The 26779-nt window shown below is 48.7% G+C and overlaps 2 protein-coding genes across 3 annotated transcripts; both read left to right on the forward strand.

Moving 5' to 3' along the window:
• The first annotated feature begins 439 nt into the window (after positions 1–439).
• CD4 (CD4 molecule) lies at positions 440–12055 on the forward strand. 2 transcript variants are annotated; one of them, XM_065742216.1, is made up of 10 exons: positions 440–713; positions 6337–6468; positions 8434–8610; positions 8696–8839; positions 9074–9349; positions 9757–10119; positions 10233–10475; positions 10562–10680; positions 10939–11006; positions 11942–12055. In XM_065742216.1, the coding sequence occupies exons 2-10, from the start codon at positions 6408–6410 to the stop codon at positions 11955–11957; spliced, it is 1467 nt and encodes a 488-aa protein (XP_065598288.1). In that variant the 5' UTR covers positions 440–713; positions 6337–6407; the 3' UTR covers positions 11958–12055. The 2 variants fall into 2 exon arrangements, with proteins under 2 accessions (XP_065598288.1, XP_065598289.1); XM_065742217.1 differs by lacking the exon at positions 440–713 and having other exon boundaries at positions 6343–6428.
• Positions 12056–19631: 7576 nt separating this feature from the next.
• On the forward strand, positions 19632–25710 carry GPR162 (G protein-coupled receptor 162). The gene is made up of 5 exons (XM_065742202.1): positions 19632–19712; positions 21235–22979; positions 23807–23996; positions 24539–24690; positions 24853–25710. Exons 2-5 carry the CDS (start codon positions 22143–22145, stop codon positions 25378–25380), a joined length of 1707 nt encoding a protein of 568 aa, XP_065598274.1. The 5' UTR covers positions 19632–19712; positions 21235–22142; the 3' UTR covers positions 25381–25710.
• The last annotated feature ends 1069 nt before the right edge of the window (positions 25711–26779 follow it).

Here is a 26779-nt window from a genome sequence, read left to right on the forward strand (position 1 = left end):
CGTACTCTGCACAGATGACCCTCACTGCTTCAGGGGTTCCCCCTTAACTGTGCCCTAATTGTGGTCATTCCTAAACTGCCAAGCCTGGTGGTCAAGGCCCATCTCGACTGGAGGCACAGCCTTGTTGCCACCCCAAGCAGCTCTGGGGGCAGGGCTACAGTCCCTTCCTCAGAGGTGGCTCCAATTATTAGCAAGACAGGATGGAAAATGGAGGTCGGCTTTTTCTTAGAGCTCATTAGAGGCTTAGGAGTGGTCTGGATCTGATCAGCTAACGTTAATTTGCAAGCTTTCTTTGACAGAAGATCGTAACAGGTTTCCAATCACTTGTTTTTAAGTTTCAATCCTCTTGCAGCCTCCCAGCAGCTGCTGAATGGCCAATAGGCTCGCTCTCACACTCATTCTTCCCAGGTGTCGCAATATATAGCCTTCTGATATGGTCATCATTTCTGTTCGCTTCCAGCATTGAAATCACATGCATTTGGAAGATCACCACCTACTGAGAGAAGCTCACAGATTGCAGCAGAGCCTGGACCAGCAGCAAGATCTTGCTGACGTTCCGGCTGGAGAGGAGGAGACACAAAGGCCGACTGACATCTGTTGAGCAGCTTTCTAACATCAGCTTCATTCTTCTCTTCCTTCAGTTATAGCTGCGTTAGATCGCTTACAGCAGGTGACAAGCACGAGGAGACAGAAGCACAGAGGGAGGAAAAGAGGTAAGGAAACTTTCTGTCTTTCTCTGAAAAAAGAGGTCAATCTGGTTTTGTTTTTCTTCTTTTAATGTTGTAACAAACTTCACGATTTCACATGAGTTGCCATTTTGGTCAGGATGAGGGACAGATTGGTTTTGACCCACTTAAGGTTCTGATGTAAATTTTTCTTGAAATGTTTTTCTTGAGTATACTTCTGGCTGTGCAATTTTTCAACGCTTTTTTTTTTTTTTTAAGCTCAGAAGTGTTCTTCTGTCTGGACTTTTTCCTTCGAATGGGGAAAAAGGGAGCTACTATAAGATCCCGGGGATCTCACAGATCTCTTAAACACATATATAGGTCAGGGAAATATCCTACAGGACTTGACACCAACAACTATATGTCCCCAGGGGTTGGAAATGTGGCAAGAGTAGCCGTCCACCACCAGCCACTGCTTGCTATCACCTTCTCCATATGCCCTCCAGGAAGGGGAACTTTATTCTAAAAAAAGCCTGAAAAATAAGAAGACACCAATTTCTAGCTATATATTATATAAGTGGAGCTTGTTTAAATATGTGCGTACCAAGACCAGTGAGTGTGCTCTAACTATGTCGGCTGACTGACTCACTGCGTAACACGGGTTGCAAATGCAGCCTAATCCACCAGCTCAGGGCTGGGTAAGCAGAATTTCACGCAGCAAGAGGAATCATTTCAGTTTAAGGACACCTGTAAAGCCTTAGCCTTTTCGCAGAGTGCTGCACTGTTAAAATCTGCCGTTTCATTTCTGGGTGAATTTTTCATTTTTCAGATGATGAAATTCTGTTCAACCTTTGTCTGTCACCCCACATGTTCCCCTACATGGTACATTAAGGTTGAGCTCAGGTTATTTCTTAATGTTCTTCACTAGAAAATAAGCACTCCTGTTAAGTTCCTTGTGTGCATTATTCTCAATTCAGTTCAAAAACGTTATCTTTATTCTCCCCAGTGTTTCACAAAGATGGCTGCCCAAGCTGCCTGTGATATAGAAGGATTTGACTCATCTAAACGAAGTGAAACCACTACCCCATTCCTACTCAGTGTTCTTGGACAATGCCCATCCTTTCTGCCACAGTCTTGCACAGGGACTGTGTATTCACGGAGGGGAAAAAAAAATATGGAGTGACTCCTACCATTCCAGCCATAAAGGGTACATTTTTGTTCTGAATGGACTGGAATGTACAGTTTTTCTGCACTATGTTATCAGTACTTATATAGTTCCTTTTTCAGCATGAACTGCAAATCAAGTGCATCTCACGTAAGATCTCAGTGTTCCTATTTCGGCAGATGCATTAATAATATCTGAAGCACACCCCATGTGCACACGGCTTGAGAGGGAAATGGAGGGCCTATCTTCAGAGGACATCTTGGTACTGTTTGCTAGTCACGGCCTTCTAGATAGGCACCCGTGGGCTTTAACTGTGAATTGCTGGATGAAAGATTGTTCACAGAGACAAAAATAGGAGACCTAGAAAGAAAGAAGAGGGGCTAGTTAGAAGGGAAAATCTCAGAAAGCGTATGCTGAAATGCCTGTCATGCACAGAAAGTCCTTGGCTTCCTCTTAAGTGGTTGAAATGGTTCAGAAGACATCAGGGAACTGAGTGGGCTACAGAGATAAGGTCATTTCTAGTTGTCTTCATGAGGGTTCAGACACACAGTCGGATCTCAAGGATTTCATGGCAGAAGGAAACTCAGATTTTACCTGCATAGCACTCTGCTCCATCCTGGAGGTCAGACCTCTATCTGAGAGTCTGGTGGCTGACTGTGCTCCATCATCTCCCTCTGGGAACAGCTGTGGAGGGTAACAACCTGTTTCAGAGACTGGTGAACAGCCAGAGTTCTCAAGGGGAAATCAAGGCATGCACTGTGCTGCATGCCAGCTGAGCTTGTTCATGTAGCAGGGTGACCATGAAGCCCATAAAATGACCCCCACTTCTATCACCTCTTTACTTTCAATGTCAGTTTTTGTTGTATTTGGTCTCTTACCCTGTCTACTGTTCACACACACTTGCTTGTTCATTTTCAAAGGAACCGCTGCATAGTACAGCAGATCAGCTTTGCTTTAGAAATTTCAACTGAAGAGTGATATGATCCCTAACAAACAGCTGCACTCTAGAGCCTAAAATACACACCAAACCAGTATGTGGCATGAGGCACAGCTGCATCCCTTGGCCCTTGCCCAGAAGCAACCTCAGGGGAAATGGGGGACAGCAGTCAAGGCTGAGGTGTGGGAGCCCTGATGGGAGCGGCCCAGGCCTCCCTGCCTAGATCTTCCTGCCTAGATCTCCTTGCCCACCGAGCACACTGCTGCTGCTGTGAGATCAAAAGCACAGCCACAAGCAAGAGCGAGAGGAGAAAACAAGGAAACCACACAGCATGAAAGCAGTGTGCGATCACACTGAGATGGGAGATAGCCTACTCTGCAGGAGGAGTGGTTTCTGGGCTTTTTTTTTTTTTAATTTCAGTTTCCTCCTGTGTCACACTGCTGTCAGGCTGGAGGAGAGCTGCCTGCAGCCAACCACCCTGTGAGGCCCTCAGGAGCAGGTGCTCTTTGGGCCAGGCATGGTCCTGCAGGTCTTGTCCTCCTTGTCCTTGGTCATTCCTCAGTAAGACCACTTATTGCCCCAGCTCTCTTGTGCCCACACTCCCAGGGAGAGAACAATCATTAGAAGTAGTTAAGAAGGAAATTAAAGCAGTTTAGTAAGAGGGGGAAGTTAAAATGAAATGGAAATCAATGTTCACTTGGATGGCAGCCCTGTTCCTCTTGTGAAGACTTGGAGTGCTAATAAATCAAGTGTGTCCAGATTGTTTCTGGCATGGAGGCTGACTGGCATGAGATAGTGTGGGCTATTAGACTCACTTAACCTCCAAAATGAACTGGCTACGTGCCAGCTGCCTAATGGGAGTGGTCCCTGCCCCATCCTAACACTTAAATGGATCCTGGGAGTTGCTTGGCAGAAGAGTTGTTCTGGGCCAAAGAAATGTCAGGAAATGTTCTATCGGTTTAACATGGCTGATGAGTGTGTTCCAGTGCCCAGGGACATTCCCTGACACCACTTAATTTATGAGTACCACCACAAGATACAGCTGTAGGCCTGTAAAGAGGCTGTGGGTCTGCTATAGGTGTCAGCTAACAAGAACCACTTACTAAGTTGACATAGCAGTCTTACGCAATGAGATCTGTAAACTCCCAAATACCACTGCCTGCATTCTGACCCAGAGGGTCACAGGAGGCTGACAGAGGAAAAATAAGAAGAGGTATGAATGAAAAGCAGAAAGGAGACGGAAAGTGTATGAAAAAAAACTGTAGCTGCAGGCAACCTGTTTTCCCCAATGACTCGTAACATGTAGGTGATCATCGTCATGCTACAGAGATCTGCCACAGACATATGAAGATCAGTATGAATGAAAAAGGAGTGGAGGTATATATGTGTGAAACCACAAGACGAAACAGCAGAACAGTGCATGAAAGGTGCATCAACCTGCAAACCTACCGAACTGTGCAAGGTCAGCAGTTCACTGCTACCATGGCATTTCAGTTGTGCGGTTTTGTTCTCCAGCCAGATAGCAAGAAGGTGGAGAACAAACTGAAGCCAACAGGAAACAGGAAAACAGAGATTAACAGACAGTAAAAAAATGATGGTGTGCGTGATGGCAATTTTGCTGTTTTTTATCTATTTTATCACCTCCAGGATTAGTATAAAGTTTAGTGATACAAACTATTTGAAGCCTGGAACTGAGCCTGCTAAGTTGTAGATATCACTGCAGAATGGTGGCTGACTTTTCCTGCTGGTCTCCCTTGGACAGGTGATGTGACTATTCAGGGCAGAGCCTACCATTATCTCAGGGTGATATTGATCTTTCCAAGGGCTCTGTGCCAGATCTCAGTTGTAGATGTTTCTTCTGAGTGAGATGCATGCAGATGCCTTGTTGTTGCCCCTTTCCTTATTCTGTAGCATAGCTCAACAAACTGCTTGATCACTGCCACTGCATCTAGTGGGAAATTATGTCCAATTGCAGGCTCTGGCTCCTTCATTTTGCTTCTATTTTTCCACACAAATTGTCTCATGCAAATATTTTCTGTGGCCAGCATGACTTTTTTTGTTTGTTTTGTACAAAGCAATCTGCAGATCATCTTTGACTATGCCTTTGCCATGTATTTCTCTTCTGATGATGCACATGTCTTGCTCTTGCACCTGCACTTTTCATATGTGTTCATCTGTTCGGCTGTCAGATTGTCAGCTGTGCTGACCTGATCTGCATGTATACATAACACTGATGTTTTAATCTGCAATCTGATTGTCTCACATGCTCTGTTCATTTACATTATTTTCAATATTAAAATATCCTAATTTGAATATATTATATATAATATTGCATATACTACATATAAATGTTATATTAAATTGTTATTGTACTGCTTTTGATTTCAGTCTTATTATGATTCCAGCCTTCACTCTACCATACTAACTGTGAGAGGATGTTTCTGCTATTACCTAGAGCTGAGTGACTGTCTCATCAGTTATTCTACTTACTTCTCTGAACTCTGCTGTGATTTATTTATTTTTTGGGGTTATGGGTCCAGATCTCTCCTGCACATCCTCCCCGTTAACATATCATCCCTGCTTCTGATATCTGATCTTCTCCTTTGGTAGCACCCAAAGTATTTTCCCATACTTCATTAAAACAGGATTTGGTTTGTTCAGATTGCTCTCCATTGTTTGTCCCTTGAGCTTTGTCAGCTTCTGTCTGACCCTTCACTTGAGGACACAGAGTTCTTATGTTTCAGATGCTGCAGCCCACATAACGTACTCATCTATATTGACTGGATTTTCCCCAGTCTTTGTTTAAGAACATTCTTTCTTTAAGTGTCAGCAGACAAGTTCTGTTTTAGTTTAACTGAAGCCACTCCCACTTTAAATGAAGCCTGTACTTTCTTTACAGCCCCTGGTACACCCAGAGATTCCCAGCTCCTGATGACCCCATGCTACCCTTCTTTACACCGCTTTCTCTGTCAGACTGTGCAACTCTAGCACTCTTCCTGGCTCTACACTCACATCTAGAAGCATTTTCAGCTTTGCCCTTCCCACATTACAAGCTAAGTTTGCCTGTCAATTTTTTTTCTGACCTATCTCCACACTGTCAGCTTTCACACAGTACGCTGCAGCTATCCTGTGTAGATTTGACATTCCTCCGGAAGTGCTTTGGAGGTCTCTGTGGATCCATGGATGCCATGGATAAGTTATCCTAGGACTTCCCATTTCAGGTTTTTTAATCATCAGTGCAACTCCTTTCTGACCTCAATCCTCCCTTCACCCCAGACTTTCTGTAGAACAGCCGTAAGAATTGAAGCAAGCCTTTCAAAAAACATCAGAGGCAGTGGTTATCAAGATTTTAAGATGAGAAATACGTAGACAGTAACAACAACAAAAACACTAAAGAAAAATGCTACTAAGAGCCTAAAGATAGTCTTCATCATGCAATCATAAAATCACGCAGAAAGACGTAGATGGGAGGGGACCTCTGGATTTCTCCATTCCAATCTCCTGGTTACAGTTTGTCATGATTCTAAAACTACATCAACCTTTACTAACAGAGCATTTGTGTCTTCTAGGTTAGCAGCCCTTGGTACTGACAGCATACCCAGCCCTTCAGTTTGCAACAGGGAAGAGTGTTCCCTTGGAGATGGAGATGTGTAGAGCAGTGGTGAGCAGTGTGTTTGCTGTCGTCTTGGTTCTGCAGCTGGGTGAGTCCTCAGCTGCTCTGGAAAAACAGCAGTGATTCCTACTAATGCTTACAACCTTCCCAAAACCCTCACAACATTTCAGGTGTTTCTAGGCTCTTAACAATTCATCATCTGAAATATTCTTTTTTATTATTACTATTATCTTTTAATAATGGTTGCCACTTCCTATTGCTAAGGGTGATTCTGTAGGCTGACGTGATGGAAGGGCACAGTTCACCTCCCCTTAGACCTCAGAGATGTCTCTGTGGAAGTCTGTCTGCTCAGAGAGCAGTCTCACATGGTTTTAGAGCAGTCTTGCTCGAATAGTTCTCCCCGGATCAATACAGATATAGTATTCACCTTCTTACCTCTTGTCTGGCCTACTCTACAGTTGTCCAGCAGCGGTGGCATGGCTGACAGCATTGCCATAATAGACCACCAGCTGAGGAAGATATTGTGCCATATAGCATCAAGGTTCAGAAAAGTTGGATGTAGGTGAATAAATGCCTCAGAAGGAACTTGTGCTTTGCACAGAGCCATTTCCTGAGCCCAGACTGCATATGCTGAGCACAGGGTGGAAAAAACTACCTCTCACACTGCCTGCTGCTCCCTGGGTTAAAACTCATGAAGTTCTGATCATAGGTTTGCCATAGCAAATTTGATGACAGCAGCTTGTTCAGTTTGACTGCTAATGTTACAACAATTGGGGAACTTTTTAGTGATCTTTTTACAAGAATGGAAGATGAATGAATAATGCCAAATCTGCATTTCTCAAACATTCAGCTTTGATTATTCCAGTTGCAGGGAAAAAGAAAAAAAAAAGTGAAAATCTTGTTTCCAAGCTATAAATAAAAGCGTTGCAAAAGATACCAAGATATTCTTATGAATGGCATTCATAATTTCCCCATTCTAGACAAATTCATCATTTTCAGTGATCACATTCAGTGTAGTTATTGGAAAACCTTTATTAGCAATTCTGCAGACTACCAATGCTCTTGAAGAAACACATAACAAGTGGAAACCTCTCCCATAAACCCATATAAGCTTTTCATTTTACACTTCTAGGATGCTCCTAAAGTAGGACAAATGAGGGCTTTTTCCCTTCCCTTCCCTTCCCTTCTTCCCTTCCCTTCCCTTCCCTTCCCTTCTTCCCTTCCCTTCCCTTCCCTTCCCTTCCCTTCCCTTCCCTTCCCTTCCCTTCCCTTCCCTTCCCTTCCCTTCCCTTCCCTTCCCTTCCCTTCCCTTCCCTTCCCTTCCCTTCCCTTCCCTTCCCTTCCCTTCCCTCCCCTCCCCTCCCCTCCCCTCCCCTCCCCTCCCCTCCCCTCCCCTCCCCTCCCCTCCCCTCCCCTCCCCTCCCCTCCCCTCCCCTCCCCTCCCCTCCCCTCCCCTCCCCTCCCCTCCCCTCCCCTCCCCTCCCCTCCCCTCCCCTCCCCTCCCCTCCCCTCCCCTCCCCTCCCCTCCCCTCCCCTCCCCTCCCCTCCCCTCCCCTCCTCTCCCCTCCCCTCCCCTCCCTTTTCATATCCATATTTTTTCATTCTCCTTTTCATATCCTTTATCCTTTTGTTTTCCTGGGCTTTCAGTCTTGCTTAGCATAAAATTTGAAGGAAGAGGTGACCAAATTTGACAGTGCTGTCTCAAGTCTTGACCAAGGAGTGAATGAGGAATGACACATGCAGTCCTGCCTTTGTTACCGACAGGACAACAGAGTCATGAGTATTTTCCCTGTGTCTAACATATGTAAAACATACTCGCAGTTACCCAGATAGAAACTTAAAGTGAAAAGGAGAGAAATTATGGAGCTGAAAAGGAGAGGGATAGCTTAATGAGATCAAGGAGGGGAAAATTCACAAACTGAGGATAATCTTCCCAAAATCTGAAAAAAAGAAGGAGAGAAATCTGCATCTTCCTAGAGCAATGGAAAGTATTCACTGAGCCACCCTTCAGAAATTTAATATATTCCTATCTGGGGGGTATATTGACTTCTAGGTCTGACCCCCATTATGGCTCAGCGAGAAGAACAGCAGACTGGGGTTGCAGGAAAGGAGGTGATCCTGAGCTGTAAAGGCATAAATCATCAAAAAGATGTGACCTGTACTTGGAAGTACAAATATAAAGAAGTTTCTTCTACTATTTTACGGTTTTCTAGAACACAGGTTCTTAAAGGTAAGGCTTCCAATTTGACACCCCTTCTCCTCAGTGTATAGCTGAGAAATTTCTTCCCTCCTAAACAAGCTTATTTTTTCAAAAGGCAAAGCTCCAATGATTCATCGATCTGAACTGAACTTGAGCAGCAAACAGCTGAAGGTGTCAGACCTGAACCTGGACGACGCTGGCATCTACATCTGTGAATGTCACCCTCATGCAGTCAGCATCTCACTGCAAGTCTTTAAATGTGAGTGCCTGCAGGGATGTAACTACAAGGAGGTGAAAGGAGAGGAGAAAAGGCCCAAGAAACATCTCTGATAGAGTTCCTTATCCAGATGCTTTTGCTTCCAGTCTGGTCTATCTCAGCTCATTTCCCTTCTATCACCAGGGTCAGGGTCTCCATACTATCTTTGCTGTGACACTTTTCTCTCACTTGCAGAAAGAGGAGTTGATTTACTGGCTAGGCTTTTTCTCTTTACAGTGTCGATCTCTTCAAATGGGCACTTTCTCTCAAATGAAGACCTCGAGCTTACTTTAATGCAAAATTCATCCTATCCACAACCCCACCTCAGCATCAGTTTGTTTAATGTTACCAATAACATAGTGAAACCAGAAATTTTGCAAAAGGATGCCCCTCAGAAATACATACTGAAGATAAAGCATCTGAACACTACAGACAGTGGAACCTGGATGTGTCACGTCCATTCAGACTCTCCATCAATTAATCAGAACATCTCCTTTGATGTGAAGGTACTAGGTATGTGACTACAGAAATGCAACTTGCACACAGACTCTGGAACCAGTGTGTCCTCCAGCTCATGAGCCATGCTTTCATTTTCTATTATTCCTGCAATGGTGTTCCAGGGCCAGTTTCCCTGGGCCTCCAACCATGAAGCTCTGTGACCTGAGTTCTGTCCCACACTTCTTCCCATTTTCTTCTCTGGGCTGGCCCTAAAAGATCACCCTCTTCTTGGGGTCTCTTCAGCTCTGGCGAGCTTGGGAGTGTTGGCTCTTTAAACCAACTCTCAGACTGTAATTGCTTATCCTCCCTGGGACATCTTACAGCTTTTCTCTGAGGGCTCTCAGCTGAACACAAGACTGAAGGTACACTCAGAGATGCTACATGTTTCCCTGCAAATGCATTCTTGTCTTTTCTGAATTCAGGTTTTGGGAAGGAACACATGGAAACAATGTACACAACTGCTGGCAACACTGTGATCTTGTCATGGCATCTGAACTTCAGGAAGATGGTGTGGAAAGAAGGTTTCACGGGAAAAGTGAACTGGGAACCAAATGGAAATACAGGCATTCATGAGCTGCTTGATTTTAATGTCACAACACATCGAGAGCTGCATGAAACTAAAAAAAGCAACCACATTTGGTTTGAGATACCTGAAAAGAAAACTAGCAGTACTATAGAAGTGAAAATCCCCAAAGTCCAGTTAAATCACTCTGGGCAGTACCACTGCCAGCTGGAGATCAACAGTAGAAGAATGAAGACCATGAGAGCACTAGTGGTAATGCAAGGTGAGAGAAAGGGATCAGCAGATGAGGAGCTGCGGATATCTGGAAGCCACGGGACTATGAATGGACCTATCATCCTGTCCTCTCACTCATGTGACATTTTCTTATCTTTCCAGTCTCTGCTAACCCTGCTGGGCCACTCTCCAGAGGGGGCAAGATGTCCTTGCTCTGCCAGGTGTCCGGTCCCCTGCCATCCAATGCTCACTTGCTCTGGGAACGTGTGAATGGGACTCAGATGGAAGCCAAGAAGTCAAAACAGCATGAAGCAAAAGTGGAGGTGAGCGTCAGTGCTCCAGGACTGTGGAACTGTCACCTCATGGAAGACAATAACATAAAGATCAGCCTTAATTATACCGTAGGTATGGAAATTAACATCACATCCCTACCTCCTCACAAAAGCCTTGAAATTCTGTACCTGCCTTTGAATACTTTTCTCTTTCCACAGAGGAAGCTCATGTTTGGAATAGCTATGCAGTAATTGGAGCAATTATTGGAGCCAGTGTGTTGCTGATTGGCCTTGTATGCCTGTGCATAATCATGGGTATGAGCTGGCAGCGGAGAAGGGTTAGTGTCCTGGTTGCTGTGGAAGGTGAAGAGGTGACAGTCTCCCCAGACCATATGTGGAGCCTGCTTTTCTCTCTGTGAATGGGGCAGAATAGATAGTACATCAGTCCTTACACTCAAAGCAAATGGTTAGACATGGACAGACTGCAGACAGCAGATACATCAGAAAGTACTTCGCTACCACATCATAGGAAAGCACTGTAAGTGTAAAAAAAATAATGGTTATTTATCCCTGATCTCTTCTCTTTCTCTTGGTAGAAACGAGCAAAAAGGATGGCACAAGCAAAACAGTACTTGCTGGAAAAGAAGACATGTCAGTGTCAACAGTAAGTGGTAATGAGGGCACCTGGAAAGGGCAAGTAGTTTGGTTTCAAGATAGGAAAACTGGATGGTTGGGTAGGAAGAAATGGAGCATGAGCCCACTTGGTGCCTATGCTAAAGCTGCATTTCAGCATTTTCAGCTCTTGTTATGTTTATGAGTTATGATCTGTATTTAATGAATTTCCTGTTATGCTCCAAACCCGTGGTAGTTCTGTGCTTCCGAATTTCTAAGCAGAGTTTTCACTTGAATTACCTTGATGTATAGACATGTTGGCCAAACTCAAGCAGGAACTCCAGAGTCACTTGATAGGATTCAGAGTCAATGTGAGACACGGATAGAGAGGTTGTGGATACTGAGCCAACTTCAAGAATAAAAAAAACACGTTTTAAAAATCCACTATTTTGTAGTGTGACTCCAGCTCTACTATCACAGTGCTGAACTGCAGTCTGTGAAAATCACCAACAACCTCTTGGGAGCCAGGAAAGGGAACAGTGAACCATCTTCTCTCCCAAATGCACAGGGCGATACACCATCATGTTCTGGCTCATTCTGGGGGAGCAAGGACTTCTCAGTAGAGAAGCTTTCCCTTTTTGAGGTCCTTAATCTTATATGACATCAGGCCACAGAAATAGTAGAATAGGAACACTGGCAGTTATACTGTCATAGGAAGTGGAAAGCCCACAACAGTATAAATAATTACATGAAGTAGTTCAACACAAATGCTGAGGCAGTTGTTTTTTTAACTCTTCTTCACAAGCAAGCATTTCAGTGTAACTAAAATGTAAACCACAGCCATGTGGATGCATGAGTAACCATTTGCCCTCAAACCACAGAAGGGAGTGCAGTCATCCTCTACACTGGGCGAAGTTCTTTGAGCTGCCTGGCTTCGAGGCATCATCTCTGTAACACTGGTGCTAACATAATGTTTTTCTCTTGCAGCCGGATGTATAAGTAGCTTTGCAGACTGAGGAAGTCTCTGCCTAAACACCTGCCAGCCTATAGTGCTCTGTGAATCCACCTCCCTTTCTCCTATTTTGATATCATTCTTTATGCCTTCATTGTGCTATGGAAGGATGTTGTCTGGAGAGGAGCCAATGGACAAGACAAGAAACCCTTACAGGTTATTATTGAGCCCCAGCTCTATAATGAGAGACTCTGAATAGAAGAGATATATATATATAATGCTTTTATTTTGCTCATGCACTTAATTTGACCTTCTTGTGGAACTAATTTTATATGCTTCTTTTATCCACCTGAGCTATAATAAATTTCTTCAGGATTTTTTTTGCAACCTGGACTGATTATTTTTTTTTCCTGAGGCACTGTTTTCTGACTCAAATCTGCAATTCTGCCTTTCCTCCTAGGATGAAGAATCTTTGTTCTCAGTCTCCTGCTTCCCTTAATCTTCCTTAATTCACCAGCCCCTTGATCCCCCTGAAACTCATTTGCCTTTCTTCAGCAACCCCACAGAACCCTCAGGCCCCATACCACAGCTTGTAGTCTTCATCTCACCTGCAATGTACCAATACACAAAGAAAACGTCACAAGAAATGGGATAATTCAGGACTAATTTTCTTGGTAAAGCAGATCAGGATACCCATAAATTCTGGAAAATAGAACTTTAAAAAGATGTGAATGTTGATGTAGGAGGTAGGTATGGGAAAGGGGAGAAAAGGAGTTTCCTAAGAGAACAAAGGAGCCTTGGGCTGTGTAAGCCAGAAAAGATCTTTTTGGGAAAGCTCTCCCTGAAATGTCTCTTTGTTAGCTCAAGGAAATGAGAAGAAGGAGTGGAAACTTCAGGAAATTTAGGATGAAGTAGAAGTGTGTTGCATATTTTTCCAAATGTCCTGAAGAAAAAATACTGTTAAAGTAAGTGCACAAAAATCTTGTGTTTATGTAAGTGTTTATGTAAGACATTCTCCTTTCTGCTAGAGATGGGACATAGAGGCCTTAAGGTCCCACAGCTGTCACTGACCATATTCCAGGATTGCTAATTGCTCCAGGCTTGCAGAGGAGAGGCAGAAACAGATGCAATGCTGTGGAAATGGCTTTTGGTGGCAGAGACTTGCTACAGGACAACCAGTCCTAGGGAAGAGGGTTTCTTTGTCACAGCCATGTCAGCGTGGTGCAGTTATTGGCAGTGAAAGAAACAGGTGGCGACAACGGCCAAGACACCACCTGTGAGCTGGGAGGAAGGCGATCCATCCCCCTTGCTCTTTGAAACACACCACAACCACTGGTTGCCCCTGGGCTGGGACACAGCTGTAGCAGCCACTGCTCTGCCCAGACAGTTCCTCCACCAGCGTCTTCACACAACCTAAAGCAACAAAGGCACACACTGCTGTCATTTTCCTTCCTATCATTTGTGTTTGTGAATACAAAACTACGTGAACTGTAGAAGAGAATAGTTTAGTTGGCAGGAACTTACAAAAATCATCAAGGCCAAGATCCTTGAAGGGCTAACTGAAAGTTAGTTATGGCCCTTCCCACCCCTACCTGAAATTCCCCTGCAAGGTGTCATGGTACACCATGGTAATACCAGTACCAAAAATCATAAAACCATGACACAAGGACAGGCCACTCTCAGCTCAGATCTCAGATATACCTTCTTTTGTCAGCTCTCCATTCTGTACCTTTTCACATGACAGCCTCTGTTGTTCTAGATGCACATACCGCCCTAAGAGAAAAGTCACTCACAGACCAAGTCCTGAAGGAGCTTTGCTTTCTGTCTGAGGGCAACATTGAAAGCTTCACAGTGGTCTTCAAGGCAGAGTGCAGGTGGAGTTTCAGAGCAGATTAGAATGAATCACAGAATTATAGAATCACAGAATGTCAGGGATTGGAAGGGCCCTCAAAAGATCATCTAGTACAATCTCCCTGCCAGAGCAGGAACACCTAGATCAGGTCACACAGGAATGCTTCCAGGTGGGTTTTGAATGTCTCCAGAGGAGAACCTACAGCCTCTCTGGGAAGCCTGTTCCAGTGCTCTGTTATCCTTACTGTGAAGTTTTTTTCTCACATTTATGGAAAACCTCCTATGTCCCAGCTTGTTCCCCCTTGTCCTATCATTGTATGTCACTGAGAAGAGCCTGGCTCCATCCTTCTGACACTCACCTTTTACATATTTACAAACATTAATGAGGTCACCTCTCAGTTTCCACTTCTCCAAGCTAAAAACCCCCAGCTCCCTCAGCCTTTCCTCGTAAGGGAGATGCTCCACTCCCTTCATCCTTTTTGTGGTTCTGCAATGGACTCTCACAAGCAGTTCCCTGTCCTTCTTGAACTGAGGGGCCCAGAACTGGGCACAACATTCCAGATGTGGTCTCACCAGGGCAGAGCAGAGGGCAAGGAGAACCTCTCTCTACCGACTAACCACACCCCTTCTAATACACCCAGGTTGTCATTGGCCTTCTTGGCCACAAGGACACAGTACTGGCTCAAGGTCATCCTACTGTCTACCAAGACTCCTAGATCCCTTTCCCATCTGCTGCTCTCCAGCACATCAGTTCCCAACCTATACTGGCACCCAGGGTTGTTCTTGTCCAGATGCAAAACGCTACACTTGCCCTTGTTATATTTCATTAAATTTTTCCCCGCCCAACTCTCCAACCTGTCTAGGTCTTGCTGGATGGCAGCACAGCCTTCTGGCATGTCAGTCGCTCCTCCCAGTCATCAGCAAACTTGCTGACAGTGTACTCTGTGCCCTCATCCAAGTTGTTGATGAATATACTGAGCAGTACAGGTCCCAGTACCCACCCTTGAGGGTCTCCACTAGATACAGGCCTCCAACTAGACTCTGTCCCTTTGACCACAACTCTCTGGCTGCCTTCCTTTGGCTAGTTTACAGTCTACCTCACTACCTGATCATCCAAACCACACTTCCATAGAATCATAGAATCATAGTGGTTGGAAGGGACCTCAAGAGATCATCGAGTCCAGCCCCCCTGCCAAAGCAGGTTCCCTACACCAGGTCGCACAGGTAGACGTCCAGAAAGTCTTGAATATCTCCAGAGAAGGAGACTCCACAACCCTCCTGGGCAGCCTGTGCCAGTGCTCCATCACCCTCATTGTAAAGAAGTTCTTGCACACACTTTCTCAGTTTAGCTGTGAGGATGCTGTGGGAGATGATGTCAAATGCTTTATTAAAATCAAGATAGGCCACATCCACTGCTTTACTATTATCTATCACCTGGTTATGTCATCATAAAAGGCTATCAGGTTGATTAAGTATGACTTCCCTTTGGCAAAGTCATGTTGACTGCCCCTAATGACCTTCTTATCCTTGATATGCCTGGAGACAGCACCAAGGAAAAGTTGTTCCATCACCTTTCCAGGGATGGAGGTGAAGCTGACAAGTCTGTAGTTACCTTAGGTCCTCCTTCTTTCCCTCTCTGGAGACTGGGGTGACATTTGCCTTCCTCCAGTCTTCTGGCACCCCTCCTATTCCCCATGACTTACAAAAGTTAATGGAGAGTGACCTAGGAATGATTTCCACCAGCTCCCACAGCACCTGTAGGTGCATCCCATCAGGACCCATGGATTTATGGATGTCTGGATTGCTTAATTGGTCCCTAACCCAGTCCTCATCAACCGAGGCATACTCCTCCTTGATCCTGACTTCCTTTGGGGCCTCAGGGGTATAGGGCTCCTCAGGACAGCCTCCAGCAGTAGAGAGAGACAAAGAAGGCATTTAGTAACTCTGTCTTCTCTGTATCATCTGTCACCAGGACATCCACCTCATTCATTAATGGCCCTACATTGCCTCTAGCGTTAGTTTTATGTGCAGTGCACTTGAAGAAGTGAAGTTTGAATGAAATTGCACAAAACACTGTTATCAGCGCAGATATATCTGACGCTCCCGTGTGGTATGGAAGCTAGGCTGTTTCAGAGATGAGAAGCCAAGAGGCCCTATCCCACCCTTCCTATGTGGCCCTCTTTTTTGTGCACTCAGCCTCCTTAGGGGGTGCAGAAGACTTCTCATTTCAATAGGTGTGACAAGGGAATATCTACCTTATGCAGTGGAGTAGTGCCTCTGCACAATACTAGCTATAGTGATTCACAACCCTTCAAAGTGACAAACACAAGGACATGTGGTGACAGCTCAGCAGAGGAGCCCTGAGATGATGAGAGGACTCAGAAAGTCACATAAGGCGACACAAAATGACAATGGGCCCCAGAGCTCTTTGCAGTGGTGTGGGAACATCACAGAAAACCAAAGCTTAGAAAAAATGGAGAAGTGTTGGCTTTCCCCAGTGCAGTGGTGTTTCCGGCACTGCTGCTTCCCATGTTTCCGGGGTGCAAAAGCGGTAAAAGTTCCAGTCCTTTGGACAACAGTTCCAACCTCAGATCCCGATCAGGATCCACAGATCTGTGCTAACAAAGAGACTTTGACACACCTGAGGATATCCCGCATTCCCACCTCAGCTGGACTAGAAACACACAAGCTGGAACAACACCAGCACAGGCCCCAACCTCCCCAAGTCCTCCCACACAACCTCTTGCCAGCTTGTTTCTGCCCTTGACCATGGTGTGAGGCTGCTGCTCGGAGGAGGCTGTCAGCCCCGATCTGCTGAGGCAGCCCCTGTGACTCATGCTTCCCACAGGCTCTGCAGCAAAGCACTCACATCGCTTCAGAATTCAGAGCCAAACGACCCTGCATGTTTCTGTCCATGTTCCCAAGCTCTAGAAGGGAGGAAGCTGTGCACTTGAGACTCTTCGCTTTGTTGCCAGCTTGGCTGAGCCTGAGAGATGTGGAAGTCTTCCAGGTCTGAAGAATCAGAGAACAGCAGACGAAGGGCCGGTAGCAGAGGCCAGCAGCTGGCAGGGTATCAGAAGGGATGAGGGGTCTTCCTGCCTGGCTCAGGATCCAGAAGTCAGGCATGCTTGGTCAAGCTGGGAAAATGGGTATTAAAATGCATGCTGCAATTCTGTGCTACAAATCCAAAGCAAAGAAATCATTTCAGCTCCCTACTGACATTGCACGTTCCCAGATTAGTGGTTCCAGAGCTCCTAGTTATCCTCTCTGTGTGGTGTTCAGTAATTCTAAAAAGTAGCACAATTACATTCTGAAATGACATCTTTACATCCCTTACTGAGAGGAAGTCACTGCCCCAGGGTTTCACTGGGGCCAGGAGGGATGAAAATAGGGCCAGTAAGAAAGAGAGAACAAGAACTAGAGGAAGCAGGGCAGGGGGAGGTGGGGGGAAGCAGGAGGGTGGATACACCTCTGTAAAACAGCATGCAGTTTCAGAACAACCGTGCATCTCAGCAGCCTGCCCTGGAACCTCCTTTCCTCAAGGACAATATCACATACAAATATTTACATCTGTGACAAAGGGAAACATCTTTCAGAACGCGCCCAGCTGCCTGAGGAAAAGCATCCATCTGTGAACAAGCATCCGCAAGTCTGAGACCTGGTTTCTATACCTGCAAGCCCTTAGTATTTCTGCACAGCTCATGACCAGTGTTAGACAAGGTCTTCTGTCTCCTGGGATGAGTTATTAGCACTTGCCCATTTTGCAGATGAATTAACTGAGAAATCTCACTACATCTTTTCATACAGTGCTAGAAATAGAACCTAAGGTTTGGCTATGATAAATTGACACTGCAGTTGCTGTCCTTTCAGGAGCAGTATGCTCATGGATCTACTTGGCTGAGTTGCCACTAGCCATTAACCACACCCTGCTAGCAGAGTCCAAAGGGGTGCCAGGAAAGCTGCCAGCATGCCACCAGCATCACTCTGCAAACCTTGGGCAGACCTAATGCCAAGGCTCTGAACATGGGCTTTGCTGAACCCATGGCCTGTGAGAAACATGAGAGACCACTGTGGTCACTAGCAGAACCCCAAGAGCTGCAGACCATCAAACTCTTGTTGTCAGAAGTGAATTTGGCTATTTTGTTAATGCTTTTGCTTTCACGATTTTGTTTTTTGTTACTGAGATCTTTTCCTTTGAGCATTTGGGGCACCTCTTCATAGAGTGTATCCCTGCAGAGCTACTGGACAGAAAGAATACTGATCCCTATGCTGTGAACTTCTCCAGAAAGGAGTTTCTACACAGGCATTGTAAAGGAAGTATTCCTTTGTGCCGTATGCCCTAGGACATGCAGGCAGGCTGCTGAGTCTTCCGACAGCAGATCACTGGCCAGAGTCCCACCCAGCTCTGTGAGGAGTAAAATTGCCACAGTGTGTGTGCTCATCTGTGTCTCCCAAAAGGAGATGGGTCCAGAGGGGTTCACTTCTGGTATCTGTACCTCTATTTCAGAGGTGATAAAATCTATTTTCATCACAACTTGTCTATTTGCCATAGAGATTGTATGATTTGACAGAGCTTTGAGATCTGCTTGGTTTCCTGCTTCTTTGCTGCTCAGTGCCTTGTCAGCTCACCTTGAGCCAGGATGCCACCAGACACTGTCAGATGCCCTGTGGCAGGTGACACCAGGCCTTCCAGAGACTCAAAGTCTGGGACATCCCCACCTAGACCTTTAAGAGCCCTGCTGGGCTGTGGGATGTTGTCACCAGAGGAGAGCAAGGCACAAAGGCAGGGCAGTGTGCCGGAAGATGGAGCTGCTGTTTCCCTGTAATACAGGAGAATCTGCTCACCCACACAGGTAGGCAAAAACTTGCTGGGGAGTCTCAACTTCTGAATCAGAAGTGGATGGAAATGTGGAAGTTAGCGCATTAAATAATTCATAGAAATGACATAATTGGAGCTGCATATGTATATGCGTTTATGGATACAGACCTTCTCAATTCGAGGCACAAACCTCCCGCAAATAATCGTGGCGGAGAAGAAATGATGGAGGAGGCCAGAACTGCCGCCTGAAGGTAGGTCCTGCGCGCCAAAGGCCAGCACTGGGGCCACACATCTTTCTCAGCAATCTCAACAATTCCTCTGCAAGCCAACCTGGCCGGCCCATTTCACCTGAATCGTTCACGTGCTCTTGATCCAAGAGGAGGCTCTAACGCAGCTGCCTCGAAGTGTCCAGAAACACGGGCTCCAACCGACCCAACGCTGATGGAGGTACGAGATTCTGGGAGCCCTGCAGGAGGAGGAGGTGCTGGCGCCGTCCCTTCAGCAGCAAGGCACTAAATGGAGAAGAACGGGTGCCCGTTGCGTTGCGAGGACTCCCGACCCAACTGCTTTTCCGAGAGGACGCGGCAGGAGCGAGCCGTGCCCCCTCGACACCACTGAACCACTCCTCCCAGCGCCGCTCCCCGCTCCCCCGCTCGCGGGACGCTCCGCAGCCTGGTGGCGTGGGGGCCGTCCCCGCAGCCGCAGCTCAGCCTAGGCGGCGGGTGCCCGCGGTTCCTCCCGGAGCCCTCTTCCTCCGGGGACCGCCGGCCCTGGCCCACCCGCCCGGCTCCCGCTCCTCGGGGCGACCGCACACCCCACGCGCGAGGGGTACAGCCGCCCGCGGCTCCCACGCCCTGCGGCCGCCGGGAGGGGCCGAGGCTCAGGCTGGGGCGGCGGCCGCCGCGCCGACCGTCCCGGCCCGCCCCCTGGCTGCTCGGCCCGGCGGAGCTCCCGCTGCCGGCTCCCCGCCCCTCGCCCCTCGCCGTCGCCCCGCCTGGCGGATGGCCGGAGAGCGGGGCCGCGCCGCCTGCCTGCGGCGTCCGCAGCGGCCGGGGCCGGGGGCGGCACAGGCGGGCAGCGGCGCGTACAGCCGCGCGGGGCGCCCGTCGCCATGGCAGCGTTTGCTCCGGCGAGAGGTAAGATGAGTCCCGGCGGTCCGCCGCCGCCCCCGCGTCGCCGCCGCCGCCTTCGGCCCCCGCGTGGGGCGGCGGCGGCGGGCACGGCTGCGCCCCGGGACGCCCCGCGCCTGGCACGGCACGGCACGGCTCGGCTCGGCTCGGCTCGGGGCCGCCCGACCTGGCCCTCCGCCCCTCCAGCCGCCGCAGTAGCCGAGCTGCCGGGCGGGAGCCGAACGGGAAGGCGTCGGGGGCACGCTTGCACCCGTCGCTCCCATTTTCGCCGCGCTTCCCATCGATTCTTCCGTCTCATCTGCCCTCCCCCCCCCCCGACCCCCTGCCTCGCCCTCCCCGAATCACAGTCCCACGAGTTTCCCTCTCCCCGCAGTCCGGGTCCCCCTACCCAGCTGCTTGGGTGAAGGGCGGTGGGGAGCGAGCGGCTCCGGCCGGGGCAGGGTGGGCTTACGGGGCCGGCCGTTCTGCAGCGGATCAGAGGCTCTCCGGATGCTGGAGGACCGCAGCTCGGAGCAGTGTTGGGCCCCGGAGCAGGCGCGGGAGGTCTTATGCCTCATCCAGGAACAGCGTGGGCCACCAGAGCAAGCCGGTTGGGAAGGGCAGCAGACAGAGAGACTGCAGAAAGATTCGTTCCCCGGGGATTAGTAGGGCTGGCCGGCCTCTGAACTGCCTGCAAAGGGCACAGGCCTCACTGCCACTCCAGTAGTTTTCAGGGGGAAAAGATGGGGTGCGGTAGAATAGGAGCATCTCTGAGCAAGCCACGACAACCTGCTCTGAGCAGGGAGAAAAGGAGTAAAAGCCTCAGTTAGTCCAAGGGGCTGATAAAATGCGGTGACCCAGAAGGCACTGATCCACCCACAGACAGACTGGGTTTGCACTGTCTAGGACAAGGTCCAGAGCAGGCCTTTGTCTTTCTGGAGCATACTGCAGGGGCATACCGTGTAGGTAAAGGCAGGAGAGAGACTGAGCTGGCAGCACTGGAGTCACAGGCATAGGTGAGCAGCCTCAGGGCCACTTACAGCTGGGCTATGTCTGGAGAGCTCCTTCAACAGAAACTTCAAGTGTGCTGGCCAAGAAACTCGTGCATCAGGGCCATGGGGCTGCAGGGAGTTGTTGGAGCCGTGGATTGCAACCCTGGGTGGATGGGGCAAGTGCTACCAGAAAAAGCAGAGGTCCAAAGACTGGCGTGGATGTGGGAGCTGTACATCAGGAGTGAGGGATGTGTGAGGAGAGCAGAAATGGAACGGCAGGGAGCGGTGCAGATGGGGCCGTCGGTTATAAGAATGGCATTATTAATGATTTGGGTGGGGAGCCTAGGACTGGAATAGCAGGGAGCACAGAGTGTCTGGCAGCCAGAATCTGAGCTGAGGGACTGGCACAAATCTGGGTCTTCTGTTCTCTGAAAGACAAGGGGAGAGCTCTGCAAAGCCTAAATTGTGACAATGTGTTTGTGTGAGCAAGGAGAGAGGGAGATCGGAGGAGATAGTATGATCTTAAATTACTTTTTTCTCTTTTCTCTCTTCTACAGTGAACCTCACGCCCTGAATCTCCAAGGGAGCTTTTGTAAGAGATTGCCCCCCTCCCCACCATCTCCTCATTGTTTGTCAGCTCTGCCCTGTGCTGCACAGGGAAACTTGAAAAAGCAGGCTGAGCCCTGGAGGGCAGCAAAATAGACAGTGCAGTGAAAGTGCAGCAGGGTCTTGCTTAGGGAGCTCTCTGAATCCTCCTCACCCTTCACTCCCTGTTGACTCTGACTGATTTAGCAGGCATCTGGCCACGGGAGTACCATTTGCTGAGTGGGAGATTACACACTGTACATGCAGTATTCTCACCATATCTGTGGGATCTTTGTCCTGCTTCCTGTCTTCTCTGAAGCTCTCTGCTAGCCCCTTGCTTGGTGGGACGCTGGGCAACAGGTGCCTGTTGCTGTCAGACTCTTCAGAGTCCCAGCAGCCCGTTTGTTTGGAGCCTTCACTAGTAGAAGGTGGTCCCTCAGACAGAAGGTGTCTGGGAAGCACACGAAGTAAGGAGAGCTTTTTCTTCGAGGGAAGAGTGGAGGAAAGGAATGAAATAGATGGGGAGGGACAAAAAGAGTGAGCATGAGAGACTGAGGGAAGAAGCACTGGCAAGATTTCATGAGAAAGAAAGAAGGTGGAAGAAAGAACGGGAAAGAGGACAACAGAAAAAAACAGGAGAAAGAGATCAAGTGAAAGTAATATAAACGAACAAAAGGAAAAGGGAGGACTGAGAGTGAGACAGAGATGCAGGCTGTCCTGCCTCGTGCCTGGTGACAATGCCTTGAGGAACGCCTGCATCTGCCTTGCCTCAGCGCAGCAGCAGATGAGGAGGGACGTGGTTCCCCCAGTGCGAAGTCTCGTTCACCCTCTTACGGTAACCCAGAGGCAGGGACAGGGTGCGCCCTAGCAGGAGGACAGCATGGGGGACTCTGAATCAGAGTCCACCTTGCACAACAATTCACTGTGGTGGCTGGCATGTGGGATGTTAGCCCTGCTGGCCAACTCTTGGATTATCCTCAGCATTACGGCCAAGCAACAGAAACACAAGCCCCTGGAGCTGCTGCTGTGCTTTCTCGCTGGGACTCACATCCTCATGGCAGCGGTGCCCCTCACTACCTACGCTGTGGTGCAGCTGCGGCGTGAGTCCTCCAACTACGACTGGAATGAGAGCATCTGTAAGGTCTTCGTGTCCACGTACTACACCCTGGCACTGGCCACCTGCTTCACGGTGGCCTCCCTTTCCTACCACCGAATGTGGATGGTGAGGTGGCCAGTCAACTACCGGCTGAGCAATGCCAAGAAGCAGGCTCTGCACGCGGTCATGGGGATCTGGATGGTATCATTCATCCTCTCCACCCTGCCCTCCATCGGCTGGCACAACAACGGTGAGCGGTACTACGCTCGTGGCTGCCAGTTCATTGTCAGCAAGATAGGTCTGGGCTTTGGTGTCTGCTTCAGCCTCCTGCTCCTTGGAGGAATCGTCATGGGCTTGGTGTGTGTGGGAATCACCTTCTACCAGACCCTGTGGGCACACAGAAAGCGACGGCAGTGCTGCCATCAGAGGCCAGAGGAAGCATCGTCCTGCTCATCAGCACACAACACTTTCAACGTGCCAGCCATCGTGGTGGAGGATGTACGAGGCAAAAGGAGGTCCTCACTGGATGGCTCCGAGTCAGCCAAGACCTCCTTGCAGATGACCAACCTCATCAGTGCTATTGTCTTCCTGTACGACACACTCACGGGGGTGCCCATCTTGGTGAGCAGTGGGTTCTTCCTTTCCCTTCACAATCTGTAGTTAGACTGGATTTCCATTTCTCTCAGATTTTAATGAAGAAACTCCATCTTCCATCCACCAGCCAGAGAGTTGCCACATCTGAATCTTATTCTGAGGGACAATTTTAAAAAGGTTGCAGTAGTTCCCTCACCCTTCCGCAGGAACATTTTTTTTTTAGACAAGTCTAAGCCTGGGGAATATGCACCACACCACAGCTAAAACCACTGTGAGAGTTTTAAGTGGCTAAGAGGAGACTGGAGAGGAAATTATTCTGCAAATGTACAGGGGAATCTACCTTGGTAAAAGGATGAGATTGCTTTTATTGCAATTTGTTTCTGGAAAGCTGATGCACCAGCTTTAGAAGCTGTTGCAAAGAGGTTTATTTTTCCTTCTGCTAGTATGTTTGTAGTCAGCACTCAGGTTTTTGCTGGCTGGTTGATTCTATGCAAAACTGGAGAGCGGAGGAAGTTCTCAAAAGGAACTATTAAGAGAACAGAGGCTTAGTCACAGTTTTTTTTTCCTGTGGCTGTGTCTTTTGTGCCTATTTAGTTCAAGCTCTTAATGAGCATAGGGAAGAAGGGATGCTAACACCAGGTCTCACATTAGAGAGGTCGCAGCTCAGAGTATGCTCCAGCAAACCTGGGGAAACATCCCAGGAACGCTTTTTTTCAAAGGCATTTGCATATTAACTTGAGAAACCCTTTAATGACAGATTATGTTCTACTACCGAGGTGGCTCCTGTTTTCCTTCTCCTTTTATCTGCATGTCTGTCTTCTTTCACAATCTTGATTCTCTCTCCTCTCTTGAAGGTTGTGAGCTTTTTTAGCCTGCGCTATGACACGGCACCCACTTGGATGGTCCTGGCTGTGCTCTGGTGCTCCATGGTACAGACTCTGCTGCTCCCCTCCTTCATCTGGTCCTGCGAGCGCTACCGAGCAGATCTCCGCACCATTTGGGAGCAGTGTGTGGCTATCATGTCTGAGGAAGACGGGGATGATGGTAAGCTCCTCACCACCTGTCAGTCACCTCTTCAGTAACCCCGTTCCCAAAAGACTATAGAGGAGAGTGTTGCCTTCCTTGGGAAAAGGACATAATGACACTGGGAGAGATGTGGGTGGCTGTATGGGATTCGTGTTAGAGCCTAAAGGCAGCAACCATGAGAAAATATATTCTGGAGAATGCTCTGCCTTTTACTTTCTGCCTTAGGATTCACTAGCATCCCAAAAAATTTGTGCAACATCCTTCACAGAAGATGCAAGAGACGCATAGCTGTCAAAATGTAGTGAAAGACACAGCAGCCCTCAGCCCAACCAGCTGATCCAAAGGTCCAAGTCCTGGCAGGGGAAGAGTCCAAAGGGAAACAAAAGAAATGAGATGGTCTCTGTGTACTTTCTGTTGGAAGCAGAAAGCAGAGGTCCTTGTTCAGACATCAGTCCTGATGGCTGCAAGCAGGGTGGCAGAGGTCAGACAGGTGTTAGTGTGACATCTCGGTGCTCTGATAATGCTCATCTTCTGATTGCCTTTCTTCTCTTTGCCAACAGATGGTGTGTGTGATGATTATGGGGATGGCAGGATCTGCAAAGTGAGATTTGATGCCAACGGTGCTGCAGCTGTGAAGCGGGACTCTCGGGACATCAAACTGCTACCAATGCACCACATGTTGTTGCCCCAGGACAAGGTGCACTACCTGCAGGTGAGCTGAAACCTAGTAGTGCAGACCCACAACCTATTTCATTCTCTGTCTGTCTTCCTCGTTTGTGTCCTTTAGACTTCTCTCAGAAGGCCTCAGATACTCCCCTTCCAGCCTGTCTTTTCTCTAAGTCTCTCATCACCTGCCTCCTTCTCCATCACCCAGGTCCCTATCTCACGGAGGATGTCACACGATGAGACTAACATCTTCTCCGCCCACCGCTCCGCTCCATCCTTCCTACACAAGTGGTCTTCATCTGACGACATCCGCATTTCCACCCTCCGCAAGCCTGGAGGCCCCAGTTTCTTGCCTCCTCAGCTGCATGACTATCAGCACCGCCGGCAGCCCCCAGAAGATGAGCTGACATCCCTACGGCAGTTTTTGGAGGGTGGACTGGTGCCCCGGGGGTCCAGCTCCAGTGCCTGCTTCTTCCGAGATGAGATCACCACCTTCATCGATGAGACACCGCAGCCCAGCCCGGCCTGCAGCCCACGGCACTCCCGTCTCCCACTTGCGGCATGCCGCGATCGCCGCCTCTCTCTCGGGAGCAGGGGGGAGGAGAGTACTGACTGGCCACGGTGTTGCTCGCTGGCTGGCAGCGAGGCCTGGCATCTGCAGGATGAGGAGCAGGCACCTCATGAAAGGACCCCTGAGGCCCGTGAAGCACAGGCCCTCCAGGATCCCAAATTATGAGAGACAGCATCAGAAACATTCAGTGCCATCATGATTTTTAAATAAAACTTCCAACCTTCCCCTTGTCCCGGGACGTGATTACTAATTGACATTCTCATCTTTCTTGCAAGCAGGCAGGAAACGTGGCACCCCATGGTAAGAGAAGTGTGGCAGATTTGCAGAATGGAGCTCATAGACATGGACAGCCTGTGCCTGCCCTCAGGTTACAAACACCCACCGCTGCAGCAGCCACTTGGCACCCTTGGCAGTCTTGTCCCTTTGTGAACTCCACCCTTGCGTTCGCTCTCCCCTAAGAGACGAGGCAAGCACGGAATGGTATTAAAATTCTATATTGGAGTGTCAACCGTGTGTCTGTTTTTAAAATAATATATTAGTAATAATTTTGTTTCCATAGAAACAAGATGATTGGCCCAGTGTTTAATGAAGATTCACTGGCTTCTAGAAGGGAAATGCCAAACGTGCGAGGCGCGCTTCCCCTCTTGTTAGTGTCTCTGGGAGGCAGCAGATGCCCTGCAGCTCATGGGAGGGATCAGTGCCCATATTGAAGAGTCACCATTTGGAGAGGGGGTGTAAAGATTTCCTCTCCATTTCAAGGGAGACCTAGGCTGCCTACAACTAAACAGGAGCGGCCTCTGTGATTTTTGAAGCAGCGTTGTTTTGAAAACTTAAATCCTTTCCAGAAGGACCCTGACTCATAAGGTAGCATTTCCACTGGTGCAATCTGTTGACACAGTGGAAACTTCATGACTTTGCACAAAACACTGTAGCCCAAACTTCTCATCCAGGCAGCAGCCAGCTCAGAAAAGCTGCCAAAGCCTCCACATGCAGGGCTCCAGGCTTCCACACCACCAAAGCTGGGAACAGTGAGGGCTACATCTAGCTCCTGCTCTGCACAAAACTACTGGAAGCATGGCACATGGGAGATGAACCTTCCTCTTCCTCATGCTGGTTGTAGCTGCAGCCACAAGCAAACAGGGTGGCTGCAGCAGGTGGACTGTGGCATGTACGTTGTCCTGCACCACCAGGCAAGGGCTCCGCCAGTTTGATGCGTGTCCTGCAGGGGTTCTGATAAACTTGCTGCGACCTCTTCAGTGCCTCTCTGTCAGAGGGCCAAGGTCCCACGGCTCGAAGGAAGCAGGTTAGCCGTGGCCTGGTGGATGCCCGGACACAGAACCGCAGCAGTGCCGCACGGGCCCAGCCCGGACTTGGTCCAAACGCCCGCGAAGCGCGGGCAGGGCTGCAGCACCGCTCCTGGGGCCCGGCACGAGCGGACGGCCGCAGCACATCGGCGCGCAGCCCCATCTGTGCCCCGCATCCCTCCCGCATCCTCGCAGCCCGCTCACGGCCCGGCCCCCTGGGTGTGTCCAGCCGGGGCCGCCGATGCCTCCACCCGCCCGTA

The sequence above is a fragment of the Cyrtonyx montezumae genome, unplaced genomic scaffold, assembly GCF_038088225.1.
Source record: "Cyrtonyx montezumae isolate F1298 unplaced genomic scaffold, pur_monq_1.0 scaffold_3, whole genome shotgun sequence".
NCBI classification, from domain to species: Eukaryota; Metazoa; Chordata; class Aves; order Galliformes; family Odontophoridae; genus Cyrtonyx; species Cyrtonyx montezumae.

Bases quoted from the DNA above. Each gene is read 5' to 3' on its own strand.
- GPR162 (XM_065742202.1), top strand. From the start codon at position 22,143: ATGGGGGACTCTGAATCAGAGTCCACCTTGCACAACAATTCACTGTGG. The intron at 22,980-23,806 runs GTGAGCAGTGGG...CCTCTCTTGAAG, and splicing joins TCACGGGGGTGCCCATCTTG to GTTGTGAGCTTTTTTAGCCT. The intron at 23,997-24,538 runs GTAAGCTCCTCA...CTTTGCCAACAG, and splicing joins TGAGGAAGACGGGGATGATG to ATGGTGTGTGTGATGATTAT.
- CD4 (XM_065742216.1), top strand. From the start codon at position 6,408: ATGGAGATGTGTAGAGCAGTGGTGAGCAGTGTGTTTGCTGTCGTCTTG. The intron at 8,611-8,695 runs GTAAGGCTTCCA...TTTTTTCAAAAG, and splicing joins TAGAACACAGGTTCTTAAAG to GCAAAGCTCCAATGATTCAT. The intron at 10,476-10,561 runs GTATGGAAATTA...CTCTTTCCACAG, and splicing joins CAGCCTTAATTATACCGTAG to AGGAAGCTCATGTTTGGAAT.